The sequence below is a fragment of the Lepisma saccharinum genome, chromosome 16 (assembly GCF_977018435.1).
Source record: "Lepisma saccharinum chromosome 16, izLepSacc3.1, whole genome shotgun sequence".
NCBI lineage: Eukaryota > Metazoa > Arthropoda > Insecta > Zygentoma > Lepismatidae > Lepisma > Lepisma saccharinum.
This window is the reverse complement of record NC_139244.1, coordinates 21,712,391-21,733,882: the sequence shown is the minus strand read 5'-3', so window position 1 is coordinate 21,733,882 and position 21,492 is coordinate 21,712,391. Positions and strand designations below refer to the sequence as shown.

The following is a 21,492-nucleotide window of genomic DNA, read 5'->3' as shown; positions in this document are numbered from 1 at the left end:
GGAAAAATGATGGTTGTTTCGGACTCAGGACAAGTGCTAAAGAGCTTTAGTAAGGATATGACAAAGTTGAAAATGGATAGATTCTGAAAATATTATAATGATGATTATTAAGAAACAGTGTGGTAAAAATTACAGACATATATACCTATGCATTTAAACCTGAAAATGCAGCAAAAAAAGTATAATTAAATATGAGTCAAGAAGGAGCTTACTACAAATAATTATAGAAATTAAAAAGAGCTTGCAAGTAGCAATTCACAGGACAAACACAATAGAAATGTGTAGCATTAGTAACTTTTATATATTGCAATTGCTGTTGAAGGAAAAAAAAAAGCTGTGAAAAATAGAGCATTATAAATCTTCTCTATATACACAACTACGTTTTTACAAGATTTATAATCCAGAAGTGAAATACTGTAATTTAATACTGTACAATACTGGAAGAAAAAGGTAATTAAACTTTTATTTAATATATATATATATATATATATATATATATATATATATATATTTACTTAATGGATTTGCCTAATTAGAAAACCTAAGACAAACTTAGTTCTGAAATGGAAAACCAGATTATTTTGTAATTCTTATGTCTTACCAAGGTTTCAAACAATAGACCTCTCACTGACAAATGATATAAAGACCTTTAAAATCATGCAGATACATGATGCAATCATATAGAATTTGTCTGGAAAGTTAAAAGTCATGAATTCAATTCCAAGGTATTGCAGAAGAATTTTCAGCAAGACTTTCTTCTCTGCAAATTGAACCAAATGTAATGCTAAATTATAAGTTTACATCTACATACTTCATTATTTACATATTTCAGTAAAGTATTTGTGTCAGTCAATTTATTATTATTATTTCGATTATAATTTGCTCAAGAAAATATACATTTTGATGTTACAGAATTTAGATCTTAGAAATGTGTACATTCGTGTATTTATCTGTTTTATTCTTTCTCTCACATCACTATTTTTTCTACCTTCCCAGGTTATGCTACCCACTGTGCAACAGAGACTGGCATTACATAATTGAAAAATTGTAAATACTTTGTTTCAATTATTGCAGGGTCAAAATATTAAATGAATTCAATGCATATATTTACTACAATGTAAATAGTTACTCCTAACTTAGAATTAAAAAAATGTACAAAATATGTCTTAAAGCATACAAGGTGTGACCATTTAATTCCTGTAGTGGCTGCAGTATGCCATTGGGGTGTTGAGTCAAGCAAACTCATGTAACCAGGCATATTTGAACATGTGTTAACATGAGCTACAGACCACGTGAGTAATTTCTTCCAAAGAAGCCGAGGAATAGTATTTTCCCATGGCATACTGTTGGCGGAAGAAAACATTCCATAAACATGGAGCCTCGAATCTTGATAGATGACCAGAAATAACATCGGTGTCACATTTCATCTGACGCAGAGATGTTTGATATGGGTCATTACAGATCATGAAATGTGTTGTTCTCAATTCGAACTGGAAATTAAATGCCAGAGCATGCAGTGGAAAACATTTCACCACAACCAAAAATAAAGTGCATATGTATGATTTGCAGTTCAAGATCACGCTTATGCATTTCTTCCATCACTTTACATTCACTGCACAAGCACAACCTGTGAATCAACAGTATTATATGGAAGTGCTGACAAGGTTACAGGCATCAGTTCAGAGGAAAGACCCAAATTCTGGCCTGAAAAGTGAATTCTTCACCAACACACTGCTACTGCACATGTAGTGTTAAACGTTCATGAGTTTCTGGCCATAGTCATGCTCAGACCCTCTGATTAGGGGAGGCAAAGCATTGATGAAAGTTCAGTCGGGAAAGAAGAAAACTCATTTTATCTTACTGTTTTAGTTTCATTGCATTGATGGGTGTATGTACCTGGTATATACGTTATATTTATGATCTAATGCAACAACATAAAGGCACCATAACGAATAAATAAATTGTGTCTGAAATGTGCTGCTCTTCTTTTCCTCGAAACAATTATTGTGTTCATGCATTTAAGACAAAACTGTTTAGCAGCAAGAGTCTGAAGTACTTGGTAGTTATAACTTCTCTATCCCTGGTAATTCACAATGCATTACAGAGAATAATAAAATTGCGAGCGAAGCGAGGAAGAAAATTTTTGCAAAGTGAAAACGATATTGATTTAATATGGCACAAAAAATGTCATGGACTGCCATGGTATTACTTTACATTTTTTTCATTTCAGAACATTTTACGAGATTTATCTTGATTTGTACAAAATTTGATATTGAGGGGGGGGGAATTGTCCCTTCTGCCCCCCTGCAGGTGCTCTTGGCCGTCTGGAAGAAATAATGCAAGAAAGACATGAAAACAAATTCCATCTTTGGCCCTGCTACTCTTAGCTATTAGTTTTGTTTTCTTTTGCTCAATGTTTGCCCCCTTGCCCCCCTAGAATTGATTTCCATCCAAGGTTGGGGAGGGGCAATAAGTGTAAAATATCATTTAATAATGGCGATAAGATTCCTCCACACTAAATTTCTAGGTGAAAGTATAATAATGTAGGGACATAAACGTGTGGAAGGGGGGAAAGGATGGCCACACCTTCCCTTAGAAATCGAATGTCAACCTAAAAGTATATATTTCACATGCATAATTTGATTTCAGTCATAGTAATTTACATTAATGCGATAATTTCAAATTCAAGGGGGCAACACTATCATTGGGTTAATATGCCCCATGGAAATTACCTTGTTTGTTCCTCCGTGGAAAAAATCTGTGGACGTTCATGATTAGGGGAGCAATTGCCCCCCCTTGCCCCCCTCCTATGCCTATTTTTCTTGCTAAGAAATTACAAAAATGAACCATCCATCTGATTCATCTCACTTTGCCCCCGCTGATCCCCCACCAAAAAATTGCTGACATTTCTGATACCCAACACAACATGATAACGTTAATGTGAGGTATACCAGAAAACAATTGTCAAAACTGTTTTCGGCGATGGAAACATCACCTTACTAAGTACATAGCTTCACAAGGAGAGTATCTAAAGGTGACCACAGGTCACAGATGAGCAAATTTTGCTTTCAAAGGGACATTCCAGGAATGAAATTGTCACACCTAATACTTTTTCATTGAACAAATGCATTTCATTGTTTATGTGAATAACGTAAACTTATAAATAAAAACATTTTGATTTCAGATCATTTGCATGTTTTGAGAAGTGTTTGCTCACAATCTACATTTCTGGATAGATACAGGATGTCACAAGGCAATAGCCTCATTTTTTAAAAAGTGTTCTAAGGCTGAAATTTTCAGTTATGGGCAACATTTTAAAAAAATACCAAAATTTGCTGCTATAATGACATATTTACAATTTCTTCCATAATTATCTAAGAGCGAAAATTAGTACGCAAGTCAAAAGATAAGAGGTAACAACGTAAATATTATTTCCCCCTGCTTACCACCTCTTTCCCAGGAAATAATGAAAATTAGGAACAGATTTCTGGCGTGCAGCTTACACTACTGCACATTTTACGGAAGACAGAATTGGACAGTTTTTGTTGGCATTCTATACACACATCATGCAGAAGCTTCAAAATGCATGGATGGATATTATTCAGGATGATTCTCATAGGGGTTACCTGGAACACTTGTGCCTAAGGCTACAAATGCTACAGCAGTTACTGCGTCTTTGACTCCAACAGTGCACCCGAAGTGGGATGCAATGTCACCAATAAATGCAGTCACCATGCCAATTGACATAATGGATACAACGAAAGTCACATAACCATTTGCCATATCTGCAGGGTAAAAACTACTATTTTAGCAAACCAAGTGCAAACATTTGCAATAATTATAGACCAGTGCTGTTGATCCAACAATAATTGTCTGAATGCAAGTTACTGAGAAGAGAGGCGTAATGGGAGAAAGAAAAATACTTTCTCTAAAGAAATTCTGCTATTTACATTGTCCAAACTAAATCTCATCTGAACCCCTGACTATGACCGCATTACCAATTTAGACAAAACGCTATTGTTTAGAAAGAGTTTTCAAGAAACACTGAATAGAATAATTTACATCACATGTCATCAGTTCAATGCAATTCAAATTAATGTTGATCAACTCTTGATGCATATCTACCTTCTTCTCATTATTGGGGAATAGAATAAGCAGTTGATAGACATAGGCGAGTTACTAACTTATTCCATGAAACTTAGCTGTAGAGGTTCTATTAATTTTACCTAGCCCAGCAGTGAAGCAACAAGTTCCCAAGAGGGTGGTGGCAGAGGCCACCAAAATTAATACAACCTCTACAAGTAAGTATCGTGGAAAAAGTAACTCGCTTACATCTAATCAAGAATTACTTCGTTTTCCTTAATTGTTCTTTGCATTGTGGCATCATCTGGATGCAGGTCATGATATAATGAAGTAAAATTATTTAAAAAGATATGCTGATAAAGTTGTCAAAAGTGTTAATACAGTAGATTAATGAAAAAAATGTCATTTATACTTCGAATCAAAGTAACTAAAATTTCATAAGCGAAAATGTGTCATTATTTTTTTTGAAGTGATTGTGAAAAATGATTACCCAAAGCTAAAAAATTGGAAATTTAAATATAGATTATTTTCCTTCTGCAAGAATACATATTTCTAAAATATCCTCATTTAGTCCTGCCTTAATGCTTTTTCTAACTATCAGACATTAATTTTATTTTAGTACAAAGCATATGCATAATTACAAATGCTAAGGCACATCAAGAACTAGTATAGAAATCCATTGTAAAAGCAACAGAGAATTAACAATAATCATTTTATGTGCACATTATTTACATTTACAACTGGAACTATTATTAGTTTTTCTGAATTAAGGATAAGACAGATTACTTAGTAATTTCTAAATTTACAGGTTCTTTTTCTAGGGCAAACCACATCAAAAGTAATTGGTTACATACATTGATTAAGGAAAATGTGAACTTATTGGATCTGTAAATTTTTGGTTATCGAGTGAGTAAAATTTATACAGGGCCTGGCAGAGGAGTTCGACAGTTTTGAAATGTGAATAACACACTTCATTTTCAAAGGTACAGAAATGTATTACTACAGAAATACAGGTTATTGTATGCCATGTTTATTTACCATGACAGTTCATGTAAAAAAAAAAATGATGCCTTCAATTTACTTCTATACACATTCGAAGGCCTTTTTCCTTTCCTTTTAAATGACCTACGTAAGATTTTGAGTCTGTGCTTTGTCCATTTGAACAATTGAAATAAATTCAAATCAACAATCGGCGATCCGGTGAGAAGTTGGTGGCCTGCTTAACTGTTTGTCAGCTCAGTAAGCATGGAGCCCTGGAATGTGCAACATCGAGCGTTTGTTGTGGAGAGATTCTTCAAGACTGGAGAATCTGTATTGAAAATGCAGCGTCTTTTTCGACGTCATTTTCATGTGGCATGCCATGGGCGTGTACCAAACCACAACACTATCCTCAGGTGGGTGCAGAACTTCAGATTGACAGCATCGGCTATGAATAGGTCACCACCTGGCTGTGTTCGAACCTTAAGGACACCAGAAAACATAGGACGAGTAAGGGAAGCTATCGTTAGGAGCCCAAGACGGTCTGCCAGCCAGCATTCTGTAGCATTGTGGATTTCAGATCGCTCTGTATGACGAATGTTACCTCTGGATCTAAAATTTCACCCTTACAAGATTATGCTTGTGCAGGAGCTGCATGATGATGACTTTGTCAATCGTAAAAGATTTGCTGAACGGATGCTACAAATGTCCGAGGAAACGATTATTCTTATGACTGACGAGGCACATTTCCATTTAAATGGATCTGTAAACAGCAAAACTTTAGATATTGGTCAAACGAAAACCTGCAGGAGCTTCATGAACGGACGCTTCACAGCTCACGAGTGACGGTATGGTGTGGAGTAGCTGCATTTGGTGTCATTGGTCCGTATTTCTTTGAAGATGAAGATGGGGATTGTGTGACGGTGAACTCCAAATGCTATATTGCAATGATGAATACTTTTGTTTTACCAGAACTTCGTCGGCATAGGATAAATCAGCAAGACATATGGTTCCAACAAGATGGAGCAACGACTCACACATCCTCTATGGCTGTTGTTCGTCAACTTTTTCCAGGACATGTCATTTCCTGGTTTGGTGACATACCCTGACCTCCTTGGTCACCAGACCTTACAATCTGTGATTATTTTCTGTGGGGATTCCTCAAATCCAAAGTGTATGTGAATAAACCTTGCACATTAGATGACCTGAAGCTTGCAATTAGAGATGAAATTGCAAACATTGATGGTGAAATATTGCAACATGCCGTCCACAACTTCTGGGAGAGGCTTCAAATGTGTGTACACATAAATGGAAGTCACTTGAAGGACATCATTTTTAAGTCATAAAGAATTGCCATGGCAATTGGCATACAATAACTTATAATGGCATACAATAACCTGTGTTTTTGTAGTAATACATTTCTGTACCTTTGAAAATTAGGTGCGTTATTCACATTTCAAAACCGTCTAACTCCTCTGCCGGACCCTGTATAAGCACTTATCAATATTGATAGAAATAATTTTTATCAGTAGGTCATAATCCTATCATATATGTACCAGTATCATGATTATAATTTTATGACTGTTGAAATATGTGATCCTGACACAAAGGTTAAAAGAAAAGAAATGCTAGCAAATAGATGTCAGTTTGCTTGCAGAGGCTGTACATCATCAATGACTAGTATTTTGCCAGAGTTCAGATTACATATATTTAGATTGTTAAGTAGAAAAAAAATAATTATAAATCACTTAAACTTTTTTAAAATCATTATTATTTTTTTTTCTTTTAGAAATTTAAACTTCATCTATATATTCTAATGAGACTATCTCTACGAAACTTCAAACAATTCCATCTGCAATTAGGGTACGTAGTTTTAACTAAATGTAATATGGTTAAAACTATTTCTTGCAAATGCAAAAAATTGGAATCGTATACATCATTTTCAGAAAGGTATTGTTGTCTATTAGAGTGTTGCATTATTTCAATAAGCAATGTGTAGAGCAAGTTTAAGAATAAAATAATAAACAAAGCATTTTGAATAAATAAAACACTGTCTCAGAAAATATTATAGTTCTCCCACCCGCACCCTACTTTTTGCTAACATTAAATATTTTGAAATAAGGGAGGATTATTATTATCTCTTAGTGCCATTAAGGAAAAATGTGCAAAAATGTCAAAGAACATCCATGGTCATTGCAAATATGTCAAGATGTGTCACTGAAACACAGAAATACCAGGCATGTTACATATATGTATCCAATCACTAACAGAACTAGCAGAAGAGAAGATATTATCTGAAAGGCAGAAACAGAAAAATTAATTCCATTACAATGGGATACAGAGGATGATTCATATGTATAACAGCACATTTGAAAATGTTATAAACAATTATATTTTCTAAGAATGAATGGTGGAATATTACAGTAATCAATGCACTTGGTCCTCCAAAATCAAATTATACAAGATTTATTTTCTCAGAAAGAAAGAAAATCTATACTTTGCATGCAATTTATTTCTACAACTTTACTGAAACTGTAACTGAAAACCAAATGTAGACAATTTAAAATCAAATGAGTTTCTACCATTTCTGAATATTTTTATGATTGCTCTCATTTGCAAATATTAACAATTCCCTCTGTATAAAGTAGTAGAGGAAGTTTGTAAGGGTGCATGTGCTTATATGTATGTGTGTGACCTCTCAAATACATATAAAAAAAATCATCAATATTTTAATTTAGGTGATCAAGAAAGCAGTTCAACACCTGCAAAAAATAAATATGAAGAAACATGGTTTCCTAGCCATTGTTCAACCTACAGAAAGAAATTATGCGACACAATATGACATCTGAATAAATACAGCTCAGAGTTTATGAAGAGACTTCTCCCTGAATTATGGAAATTACCTAAAGAATAAATTAATATGTTAAAAAAAATATTGAACTTGTGTGTAAATATTCACTTTTCTATAAGAATTCAAAAGCTAAAGAACACCATCAACATCAATCAAAATATTATTCACACAACAGTTTTTAAATAAAGCCGTTTTTAAAAATATTGTTCTTTAAAAAAACAAAAAAAAACAGGCAAAGCTATAATTCAAATTGTACTTGCAATAATATATCAAAATAAAGATTTTCAAAAACTTTTAAATCTCTTTAGTGCTTTTAACTTTATTTTTTTTAAAACATTATCATCTGTAGAATTTACTTAAAAGATAACAATTACCTATTTTTTTCCATTAGTATATGAAGCATAGTATAAAAAGAATATTTATCCTTTATGGCCATATTTTGCATTAGAACTTTAGAACACAAATATTTATACAAACATACAGGAGAACTCCAAGTAAATAGAAATTCTTGTGAAACAACAACAAAAATGATAATGATGATAGTAATTGGTCACATACAAAGATACAATTCAAGACAATAATTTTCTTAATTTCAAAATAAAATTTAAAAAATTCTGTTCTTACACAGATGCTTAACTTCGTGTTAGGACAGCTTCTTTTGAGAATATTTAGTTTTAACTGTGACTTTTAATTGCTTCAGAACTGTGTATACAAATGTAGTTGTAGAACATTTCATGATGAATTTTATGCATTAAAATGTGGATAAATAATCCTGTATAGTTTCTAATTACTAGGAGTTCACTAAATGCAATCAACAAAGTTTCTGCATAAAATGTATTAAGACAGAAAACATATAATACCTGTAGGAGGAACGAATGCGAAAAGGATTTTCCAAAATAATGTTAAGAAATGCATAACATAATCTCCACAAGATGGCATCTTCTCCTCTACTTCACCATCTTCACCCTCCTCCCCTTCGCCTTCATCTCCTGAAAGAAGATAGATTTGTTAAAAGTGACATAGGTGACAGACCAATCAACAATAATACAGAGTAAATGTCTAATAATTTTCTAAAAATCAGTTAAGAATCCTTTGGTGGTTTAACTCTTATTCTTGACAGTTCAGTGACACAAACATGGATCTTTATCAAGAGAGTCTATTAACTAAAGTCTCAACAATACAACTCCTTGTGAGCAGTTAATGCAGAAAATCATTAAAGCAGTTACATTGTTGAATTTGAATAAGGTGAGCGGAGAATGTGAAATGGAATATACAGGGTGTCTACTGCGGTGTGGTTTTTAATGGACACAGCTGCAAAATGGAAAAAGCTTTGTACAAAAGTTTACCGTTTAAGTGTTCGTAAATGATCTTCCGAGGTTGCTTCTTGTTCGATAGCTGGGGAATTCAAAGGTTAGTTTTTCCCCAACAGCTTTCTTGTTTAAAACTAACAAAAAGACCTTTGCCCCAGCAGTGGGTGGAAGTGAGGCAGTTTTGTTGGAGGTATAAATATCAGGATTGACTCGTTTGGAAAAGAGAGAGAGAGAGAGAGAGAGAGAGTTAAACTCCAAGAGCTGGTTAGCGCTATGCTAAATAGTGTGCTCATAGAGTGAAGTCCAGAAAAGTGCATTCTTCTGCAATGGAGCAAAAGGCAGCCTGGAGCTGTAATGTACATACAGAGAAGGGGAGGTGTGTAAATAAATTGTACATAAAATATATCTCTGTGAGGTGTCAGGTGCATGCTAGGTAATAGGAACGTAGAGGATTTTGGAGGTTTGGGAGTCGGTAGGCTGTTAGAAACTCCTAGATTTCTAGAGGACAGCTGAACCAGATTACGTAAAGTGCAGGTACATGTAAAAACCATATGTTGGCCCAACGTTGGAACCACGGCCAAAATTGCAGTTGCCCAACGGTATGTTTTTACGTTGGGCCAACCATTTTCAGTACGGTTGGCCCAACTACTTTGGGTTACTTCGGTGCAATGTCTTCAATAATGACCCTCCAACATTGCAGATTATCAAGAAGCAGCGTAATGAGATTTTTGCAACCAGTAGTGTGTTTAAGAATATTGTGGTGGAAACTTCAATGAGCTGTGCCATGGGACCTTACTGGAAGTTTAGCTCCTTAAATAGAATGTGAGTAAAACTTTCCCTTACTTCCAGAACAGAGGCCAATTGTCCTCCAAGTGTATTTACTTGTCTGCCAGAAATGCATGGTTCTGCGTACATTAGTAAGTGCGGGAGAGTACTTAATTATCATAGGCGTAGCTACGGGCAGCAGCTAATGGGCTGCTTTATCAAAGAGAAATAAAGACAGATATTTCAATAAGAGAGAAAATAAGCAGCAGTTTGTAAGAAGTTGAAAATGTCATTACTTGGTACAAACGTGTGCATTATCGCTGATGAAACGGGTGTCTATAGATTTTCGATTTTTTGATGTCATTGGAGAAAGAAGATATTTACTGCATTCTACTCTGTACTGCAGAGCCTTTCTTCTATACCTGTCACAAGCTGCACGTGTGAGAGAGCTTTCTCCAAGCTTACCCAAGTTAAAATTAAATTAAGAACAACTCAGATGCAGGGTAGATTGGAAGCCCTGCTCTTGCTATTTGTGGAACAGGAAAAAGCTTATCTATTGTACCTTTTGACAGATGTCTCTTGTTATAGATGACGTGTATTTTGATGTATTTGTTTATAACATTTATGAACATTTTGTGTGTGTGTAATTTCTACACAATTTGATTTTTTCTACTACATATATTCAGAAATTTTTAACACTGTCATTTAGTGAATTTATATTCCTTTACAAACATCAGTGCAGTTAAAGAGCCAAGTGATTGTGTTGCAAAATATGCTATTAAAAAGGTACAAGACCTCATTTTTTTCCTTTGTGCACACCCAAATATAAAGTTCTAGCTACACCTATGTTAATTATGTGATATTTCTTAAATACATTATTAGTGGAATTAAAATTTATACATTTCTTGTTCTTTATTATTATTATTGCAGTTTTCAATTTGTGTTGGGGATTTATCCAAATGAGTGAAGTAAACTTGGCATCGTGTAGGGTTCTTTAATAGAACCTACTGGATGTTTATTTGAAATGGGACAAACGTACAGTAAGGGAACTGTAAATATATTTTTATTTTAACATATACAAAGGTAAGTCAAAAATTATCTGCACTTTCAACATAACTTTCATTAGCGCTTGCATGCTAAAAGGTGGTACTACTCTTGTGGTTACGTGGCCGAGGTTTTACCTTAACCACTCCATTTTTCTCTCTTTTGTTACAGAGTAAACATGGCCTCTCCGCAGGCAGTGTACACCAAGGAAAAGGAGAGATCAGTGATCTGAAGGTGATCGATGATTTTGCATGCAGAACCATGACTAACAATGGCATAGCCAGAATTTTCCCAAAAGGTGGGGGGGGGGGGCTATGTATACTTTACTAGTCTGTCTTAATTTTGCCATCTTATCCTGCTTCGACGTTTTAAGGGGAGCGGGCCTACAACCCCCACCGAGCTTGACTAATTTGCAGATAACATACCACCTCATAGACCGTGAACCATCGGTTCGTCAGAACCATCTCTCAAGCTTCTTCCCATCAGTTGAGGAAGTTGATGGGAGTCTTGCTCCTACCTCGCGCTTCATGCTTGCCTGGCCATTTTTAAACCTCTTGATCCTCTCAAACACTTCTACGCAATAGAGCACTCTCTCTGTATTGTACTGAAAGCCTGCAATGAATTTCAGACCAGAGAGATCGGAACACTGATCTCTGTTCTTCCTTGGTGCACACTGCCAGTGTAATGGCCATGTTCACTCTAACAAAAGGTAGAAAAATGGAGCGATTAAGATCAAATCTTGGGTCATGTAACCACAAGGGTGGCACCTTTCAGCCTGCGAGTGCTGAAGGCAATGTGGCTAACCTAAAGAAAGTTATGGTGAAAGTGCGGATAATTTTTGACTTCCCTCGTAAGATGATCGATTACAATTAGGTATGAAAAACAATGTCTGTCAAATGGTCACATTGACTCCTTTGGCATGATGTCAGTTTTGTCCAAATTTCTGATGATATTTTCACACAATTGAGATTCAATTTCACAATGACAATTCGACTGATTAATTGATTTGGTTAATTTTACTTTGCTTTAATTGCGAGTGGTGATATAATGAAATTTATGAAGTTACACTCACAAAGAACACCTATGCCAGGCTGATATTTGAACCCAGGGACCCTGGTATTGTACATGCTGTGCTTATCACTCTCCCACCGAGGCTGGCAGTGACACTTTGATCCGAATTTCTTTTTAGGGCTTTTTTAGCCTTTAACATAATTTCCTCCTCAAATAATCGAGCAGGATAAAACTGCACAATCCTTCTCAGGCTCTTATGCACACCAAAATATTCATGTAATTGGCAAAATGTGGTTTTCATAAAACACAAATTAAAGTAATATGTGTTTACAATATGCACACATTATTCCACTGTGAATCCATGACTACATTTGTCATAGACTGCAGCTGACAGCTGATGAATGCTATATGAAAACAGTGTTTACAGATGCCAGCTATAAAGCTATAAAATGAAGATATCTAGTAGTGAAAAATCCTACACATGAGTGTGCTGCGAGTGATAATTTCACTTAGAAGAAATAAGGTAATTCAACTTTATGAACAATAGTTTTTCTTGTATGTATGCATTGCTTGCATTGTAGAATTATTATCCTGTAGTTTATGATTATTACAAGCATAAGAAAACAGTTTTTCTTTGTGATGTTTGAGGAGAACACATGCTCCTTTCATCAGACATTTATTTTCATTTTGACTAAAGATACAGTTATAACAATGGTTAGCAATTTTTTAAACAAAAAGAATCCATTATATAATGGATGTTGTCAATGTTACATTGTTGAAATATAGCAACTTAACTGTGAAAAGAAGCAGTCTGTTTTATTTTTATTTCAGATTTTTTTTTTAAAATTATGAATCCCAAATATCATCAGGTAATTCAAATTCATCATTGTTTTGACAAAGTCTCTTGATGTTTTCTGTTACATTAAATTTTAAAGATGGTCGCTTACTCCATTTGTGAAAAAGAAAACTCCATACTGGATGTATATTACCATTTTCTTTATTTAATTTATTCCAAAAAAATAAAACAGACTGCTTCTTTTCACAGTTAAGTTGCTATATTACAACAATGTAACATTGACAACATCCATTATATAAGGGATTCTTTTTGTTTAAAAAGTTACTAACCATTGTTATAACTATATCTTTAGTCAAAATGAAAATAAATGTCTGATGAAAGGAGCGTGTGTTCTCCTGAAACGTCACAAAGAAAAACTGTTTTCTTATGCTTGTAATAACCGTAAACTACAGGAAAATAACTTTATGAACACTGAACAATTTCAAATTATAGAACTAGACATGTAACTAAGTCATATATCTAAACCATATGCTTCAACAACCTATTACATCAAAGCATTCTAGGCTTTTACTACTAACAACTCTACACTGGTTTGTCTATGCTTCTAGTGTATAAAACATGAAAATATTATGAAAACATTATCTTGTTATCTTGTGTGTCTTCAAACTTTTGAGTTGAAACATTAAATGTACATACACACAAAGTTTGTATATTATTGTAAGCTGTAAACAGATTGTCTATGTACAGATCAAAGAATTGCTTATCTTTAATTTAATACAAATGACCATTCTGTACCTGCGCTAACTGTAATAGCTTCAATAAACTGTTCTTTCCACGATGATGTGCCGATGAGGATGGAAGCATTTGCTCGTTGTACCAATTTGTCTACTGTGTTCTGGAAAGAAAGAAAACAAGCTTTTTTAATGAATATAGTCATTTAGGTCGTAAGTGTGTTTTGGATATTTCTTGGTACATGGTAGAATATTAGCATACAATGATTAATTCGTATTTTCAATAAATTAATCAAAAATACAAAACTTTTGTACTTACATATAACGAGTATCTATTATTTCAAACGACATTTCGGGAACTACTATCCCCTTCTTCAGGTTCATTTTCTCGGCTACCAGAATTATGTCATAGCCACGTCAAATAATCTCAAACGTCATGAAAAAAGGAAACTGTACTGTTTAGGTGAAGGCAGAATTTGGACTTTTTTTCTAAAACTTTTACTACCCCCATTTTCTCTTGTTTGTTTACAACTATAGCTGTAAAAACTTCTCGATCTAAAAAAACCTATATACAATTAAAACGTTAAAAAGATGCCCACTTGTTCACTTCCCCATTCTGACTGTTGGATTTTTCCTCACCGTAGTTCCCGAAACTTCGCTTGAAATAATAGATACTCGCTACACATAAGTACAAAAGTTTTGTATTTTTCATTAATTTATTGAAAATACGAATTAATCTATATAAAAGTGAGTAAGCCCACATCATAAATTATGAAGCGGCTCCGGCGCCCACCCAGCGTCGAATAACATGGGTACCTGGGGGAAACCCTGGGGGGTAAAGGCGGTCAGGGGCGTGATGCTGATCACATCACCCCCACTCACGACCGGATCAAGAAAGTGTGGGGCGTTACCCCCACACCCCCTATACGCCTTCATGGCGTGGTGCTATGCACAGGGGAACACTTTACCTTTTACCTTTTTTTTTAGCATACAATGTTAATTGTATTTTATCCATTGTTTAGTATTTTTAACTATGCTTATTCTAACAGCATGTTTTGGGAAAGTACCTCTTCTCTAATCTTCGGGTGAAGAAATTTGTTTTTGCTAGTGGTGGGGATCGAACCTACGACATACCATGTGTGCTTGAATTCTACTCTGGGATGAAATAGGGTTTGGGCCTATTTCTATGAAGGCTGCTTGTTTGATTTTTTCAGTTTCCAACTTGGAAGATTATTATTCTGGCAAGCGTAAGCACACGACTTTCCCAATATGAGTAGAACAGAAGACACTGGAAAGAAACAAACCAAATCAAAACAAAGTATACTAGACACTGGGACAAAAGAATAAAATAAACCATTGCCAGAGCAAGTCCAACGCCATGGCCATGCGGTCTAAGGCATCAAGTTTTGGGCTCTGGCTATGGGACAAAGCTGGTTTGAGTTTCCTGGAAAAAGACCATACAATTTTTTCTTCTGATATTTCAGCCAGTGTACGGGATCAGTGGTCCCCACTATCGTGAGGAAATTGAGAAGCTATGAATGAATAGCATAACCTGATCATGGAAACCTACAACATTGACTGGAGGAAAGCTCATTGTGCTGACCATATGTCACATGTAATTGGTTGTTCAAGAACACCAAGAGAGTCAGTTAAAACTTGTGATATTACTGGTGGTTTCAAAATCACAAAATAATAATACCGAAAGGTACGATAGTGAGGGTGAAGATGGCAGTGATCACTTGCCTCTGATGAGGCATGTGGGACAGAGGCCTGCAGTCTGTAAGTAGACCCTGGCCCCCAAGGGCTATTGAATAATTATTATTGTTGCCAGAGAAACCCCAATCTCAACAGGGGCATGAGACTCCAGCTCAGCCAAATCCGGAACTGAAAAAGCATGAAACCCTCCATTGAAACATCACAATCTCAGCACTCACAGTCCACCAGCTAAGAAGCTCTGCCCGGTTCTTCCAACATATTCTAAAAGATTTCTTATTTTCAGACTTTCATAAATCATTGGCTAATGAACGTTCAAGGGTGAACACCTGCACACAAAAAGGGTGGGCAATCCCAGGTTTTTGAAGAGAGGGTGGATGCTGTATGCAAGCAAACAGAAACTTTCTCTTCCCTAGGACTGTCTCTGGATAGCTGCCTTCAAATTATCCATATAAAAGATTCGAGGGTTTCAAATTACATTTGAATTTTTAACATTGATTTCAATAGGAATTTCAAGGGGAATAAACTTCTGTTCGAATTTCTGAATAATTCGAGTTATCCATGTTCGAATTTAAGAGTCCACTGAATATTATGTATACAGGGTGTTTCTGTGACCTTGATTCAAACATGCAGGGTGGATGGAGACTGACCCAAGTACCAATAGGAGATAAGGAACCCTGATCCTGAAAAGTTATGAGCCAAAAATATTATGGACATTACAACAGTGTATCATAACACTCTACGATGAAAATGTTACAGCAATGTTCAAAATGGCGGCTCCAGTATCAATGCAGGCACGACAGCATTGCAAGAAGCTCTGTTGTATCTGTTCTAACATCCCCAGAGTAGTTCTAACAATATCACAGGCAGTAAGGGTTCCTACCAGGAGGGAATGCAAGGGGTGTCCCTTGGCTAAACACCCAATCGTCAACCATTTGAGTGAGGACGACCTGTTGGCAAGAATCCTTGCTATATCGTCGGAATGACTCCAGAGCAGATATGACTTAGCTTCTTGCGATGCTGGGGCTGCCATTTTGAACAATTACTGTAACGTTTTCGTTGTATAGTGCTACAATACACTGTAGTAACGTCTGTATTAAGTCTACAAGCCACATCTTTCAGTTTTCTTATTCCACTGTCATATGCAACCCTAACTAGTTTTGGCTTATAACTTCTTAATGGTGCATTTCTGGACTGGAGTTCCTTATCTCATATTGGTATTTGCGTCAGTCTCCATCCACCCTGCAAGTTTGAATCAAGGTCACGGAAACACCCTCTGTATATAAATTTTTTGCTTCTACTATGACTATGTCACAGCACATAAAACTAATCATTTTGTCTGGTGAGTGCTAACTATTTCTTTAAGAACACACACAAGTAAAAAGGGAAAATAAACTTTTATATATACTACTCCCTCTGTCCCATAATTATAGTCCGGTATGCCAAAATGGTAGTACAGGAATTACAGACGAAGAGCCAGATGGAAAGCACACGCGTGAGGAGAGGCTCAGTAGATCAGTCTTCAAGATTGTGAAGAGGAACAATGTGACCTTATCGCAACAAGCAAGAAATACCGCCTACCAAAAGGAGGCATTGGGTTGCAACACATCGGTGTGGAACTGTATGGCAATCGGTCTAGCAAGGCATGCTGCAAATCGTTAGTAGAGCACTCCTTCAGTGAGTACATGTGAGAAGAACAGCCACGAACACACAGCCCATGATAGGAAGCGACAGGAGTAGCAAGAACCTCACAGACAGTAAACGACAGGCAGTGTACAAGATTCTCTTTGAAAACAGTACGGCTGGCATAGTGAAGAAAGGTGCCATGACAAGTGCGGCAGAGAAATTTCATGTAAGTACGATAACAGTACGTCACATTTGGCAACAGGGGTGGCAATCGTTGAAAAATGGGGCCATTTGTGCTGCGGTTGCATCTCGGATGAAAGGCAAAGTTGGACCAAAGAAGAAGGATCTCGCCCTACAACGACTACAGCACCTATCGCTGCGAAAGCGGCAGAATATTCGTTCAGTGGCAGTGGCGCTAAATGTTGCTAAGAGTACCCTACACAGGCATGTGAAGGCAGGAGAGATCAGAGTGCATACGAATGCGCTGAAGCCATTATTGACTGATAGCAACAAGACAGAATGTCTAAAATTTGCCTTGTCAATGCTGGATCCTACCACAGTCGCTTGTCCTGAAAGCGGAAATCCGAAGTTCAACATGATGATGGAGACAGTTCATGTGGATGAAAAATCGTTCTACCTGATGAAGGACGGTCAGAAATTGTACTTGCTGCCCAACGAACCAGACCTGCAGTGAACATGTAAAAGCAAATCTCTTATTCCTAACATCATGTTTCTGGCTGCCCTTGCCCAGCCTCGTTGGGATCCTGGTTGCAAGCAGTGGTTTAATGGTAAGTTAGGCATTTGGCCGTTCGTCAGCAAGGAACCTGCCAAGAGGAACAGTAGGAATCGTCCTGCTGGTACAATGGTCACCAAACCATTAATTGTTACCAAAGATGTTTACCAGGACATGCTCATCAACAAGTTAATCCCAGCAATAGATGCACAATGGCCTCGTGGACTGCACGTAGGGAGAATCCAAGTGTCCGTTCAGCAGGGCAATGCACGTCTGCATATTGTTCCCAATGACCACACCTGGATGGATGCTGCAGCGGCCAGTGGAATCACTTTGGATCTCGTATACCAACCACCAAACAGTCCAGACATGAATGTTTTAGATCTGGGGTACTTCCGGGCAATTCAGTCTCTCCAGCATCAGGCAGCTCCACAAACTATTGATGAGTTGATCGCCGCCGTTGAAACATCTTTCTCTGATCTGACACGCGACAAGCTCAACAACATCTTTTTCACTTTGCAGTCCTGTCTCATTGAAATTATGCACCTCCAAAGGTGGGAACAACTACAGGATTCCCATATGCAAAAAGCACACTTCAACCGCCGAAACGTCCTGCCATCTCGCTTGGAGTGTCCTCGAAACATTTATGACGAGGCTACAGCAGCACTGCAGCACTAGATCTAGCTCGTTGATGGGATGACAACCTTCCTGGACCAACAATCTCTTTCGTCTTGATGTTTTATTTTGTCGAACTTCTAGGTCACTTTGTATTGATCCTGGATTCATTACTTTTTATTTAGGTTCTTTTGGATACTTGATCGGCCAATTTGTACTGATCCTTGAGTAATAAAGTTGTATGACTCATTCCCGTGTTTAATTTTCTTCTTCTGTATACACCAATGTCACAGTTTGAATATCGGACAATTATTATGGGACAACAAACAAAGGTGTACCGGACAATAATTATGGGACAGAGGGAGTACTATATGTGAATCTTACAGTTGCAGATTACTGCAAAACAACATTTCCTTACCTTAAATTCTTTGCTCTCTTTAACCCTTATTTGTGCTCTTGTGATATCACCTAACTTTGGTCTACCAAGGAGTGCAAACTTTTCATCTTCTGTCAGTTCATCTGGTCGCTTCTTTTCCGCATCTGCTGCCAGTCCTGCATCATCTAAAAGTGGACAACAATGTATTACATTATAGTGCATTTTGAGCATGATGTAAATTTCACACAGTTAGTATGTAGTGAAGAAATGTTTTGAAGCACTTTATTAAGCACAAATTTCATATATTTAACTTCCTCCTCGCACAATTAGTTTTCAATGTTACTCACATGCTAGGTGTTTGTTCCTTCTTGACGATTTATGCCAAATACGATTGAGCCAACTAATGTTGATTCTAATAATGCTAAACACTATCCATATGTAGTGCATGCATTACATGCTACTAGTGTCTATATCTATTCTATAATTTGCAAGACCTATAGTTCACTAAAACTCCAAATTTCACTAAAGCTGAATAAATTTTTTGATTGGCTTAAATCATCAAGGAAACAAATAGAAGAGCAGATAGCAAAGATAGAGGATAATAGTCCCATAAATTTGAAACCAAGATGATCTAAAAGAAATAATTATTCTTGCAGAAATGTTGATAGGATATATAGAACATTAACTTATGAATTTTGGAACAAAAGAAATTCTAAGAGGAAGATTATAAAATTGAATTAATGCTAGGATGGGATGGCAAAACCCAGATTTTTTTTTAAAAAAATTAGCATTTTGCAAATCGACCTGTATATCTGCATGTGAATTCATGTAAAATCCATTCTCTTCACTGTATACATTTGCATTGTCATATGATTTAAAGGGGGCATGGCACTGTGTTCTTTATATTACATTCCTATCCAAAATGTAATTTCACTCTTGCATATTTCACTGTGATCAGTATGGTTGTTTTCCGATAACTTTGTTGCAGTGAGATATTCTTTTTACTTGCCACAAATTACCTTATTTTTTTTACATCTGAAAAAGAAATTAGTTAAACAGGGCAGGGGCAAATGGAGACTCAAAAATATCCAATAAAAATTGTTGACCATCTGATAAAAAAAATGGAAAAAAAATAATGAATTATTGAAGACCCGAATAAGGAAACATTAAATTTAACACAAACACAATATTTGATAGTGAACATCGTAGTCAATGTTAATGTAGACAATGGTAACAAAAATACATTTAATCTTCATATCAACAATTAATTAATTTACGTAGTGAAAACACAAAAAATATTATGAGGGACTGATTGCACCAAATCTAATTTTTTTCCATTATGTAAAGTAGGGGATATGATAGAACACAAATTTACCAATACTGTGTTGTAAAAAAGGTGGTACACATTTTCTTGTATAAAAAGTCACTTGGTTTGGGTGTGTATGTAAAGTTAATGCATTGCAAATGTGCTATGTGCAATTGTAGTCAAACACTACTCAGAAAGTGAATGCACCACACTTTGTAAGTACACAAAAATTTAAAAACATTTTATCTGTTGTACAAATTAATACATAATTTATAAACATCAGATCATACATAAAAAATCATATGTAATGAAATATAGTGTATTCTAAACTATCTCTTGTGTTCACTGGCTATTTTATAAAACAATTTAATAATAACAAATGATGTCCATTTAGCAGGTGATGTTTGGCTGTGGCTACCCTACTACCTAACCTGATGCTAGTTGGATCATTTTTGTAAAAGCATTAGAGGCTTCTAACACAGGAGTAGTTTGTCACAATCAGGACACATATACCACTTAAAAAACACATACATCAAATCTGTTTGTGCATCTGTACTTGTATAAATTTTGTTATTTATCTTTCAAGTTACGGACTGTGGACTGTAATGAAAATTTGTACATACATGGACACTTGACAGGAGTAAAAATGTAACACCCTTGACTGATATTTGTTGAGTAGGGTTATGTTACTGGGGTGTAAACATATACTTTTTCCTTATTATCTGCCATTTTGAGTAAAACTTGGAGAAGAAACTTCAGTGTGTTTGGGCCTCTCCCACAGGCATGTGCACTTTAAGTGCATAACAGTGAGAAGAGTAAATAAATTTGCTTTGTTTTCACACAATGTATGTCACACCAACAGTAAGATCTGTTTTCCCTAAATAATGGAAAGGGAAATAAAGTTCCATTATAAACATATAATAATGCGGTGGGTGTTTAATCACCACAATAGTTTCTGAATATGGGTGTAAGGGGGTGACTATCTTCAAATACACCTAAATGTCAACTTCTCTTCCATCCTTGTAGGCCTACAAGGCTCTGGCATGTGGACACAGTGTGGACAATCCTCAGGTGTTTGTCCTTCATGCTGAGTGCTCCTTTACAGCCTCAGCTTGTACATGAGGTAAGGAGATTTTAGTTCTCAGATGGCACTTTAGTTATAGTATTTATCTCATTGGTAGAGTTTTTAAAAATAATTCAGTTTTAAAATGAACTTTTATTAATCTATTATACACTAATTTTGTTAAGGGTTTTGTCTCTGTATTAAATGACATGTGGAAATAGCTAATGTGTTGATGCACACCTAATTATGAAAATCAATCAATCATAATTTGTGAATATTCTTTGTATCATGTTTCAGCTATTGTAAAATTATAATGGTAGCATAGTCACCCTACTAATGTAACAAATACCTATCTGCATCTTATTGCAATCTTGTGACTCCATTTTTTCATAGGACTAGGCAGGAGGTCATTCACAATTCTGTGCAAATTAATTTCTGAACATGTGCAGCATCCCATTCCAGCGTATTGTGATTGAACATTAAGGTACAAT

General features: G+C 35.8%; 1 protein-coding gene across 6 annotated transcripts in view; it reads right to left on the bottom strand.

The window, feature by feature from the left end:
• The window catches only part of Calx (sodium/calcium exchanger 3), a 647,992-nt gene that overhangs the window by 18,209 nt on the left and 608,291 nt on the right, over positions 1-21,492 (bottom strand). For 3 of the 6 annotated variants that reach the window (XM_083137851.1, XM_083137848.1, XM_083137852.1), the window contains 4 exons: positions 18,675-18,817; positions 13,634-13,733; positions 8,773-8,901; positions 3,627-3,785 (listed from right to left, as the gene is read on the bottom strand). In XM_083137851.1, coding sequence (XP_082993977.1) covers positions 3,627-3,785; positions 8,773-8,901; positions 13,634-13,733; positions 18,675-18,817 — 531 coding nt within the window. The remainder of the gene's footprint in view (positions 1-3,626; positions 3,786-8,772; positions 8,902-13,633; positions 13,734-18,674; positions 18,818-21,492) is intronic. The other 3 variants (XM_083137849.1, XM_083137850.1, XM_083137853.1) reach the window with 2 other exon arrangements.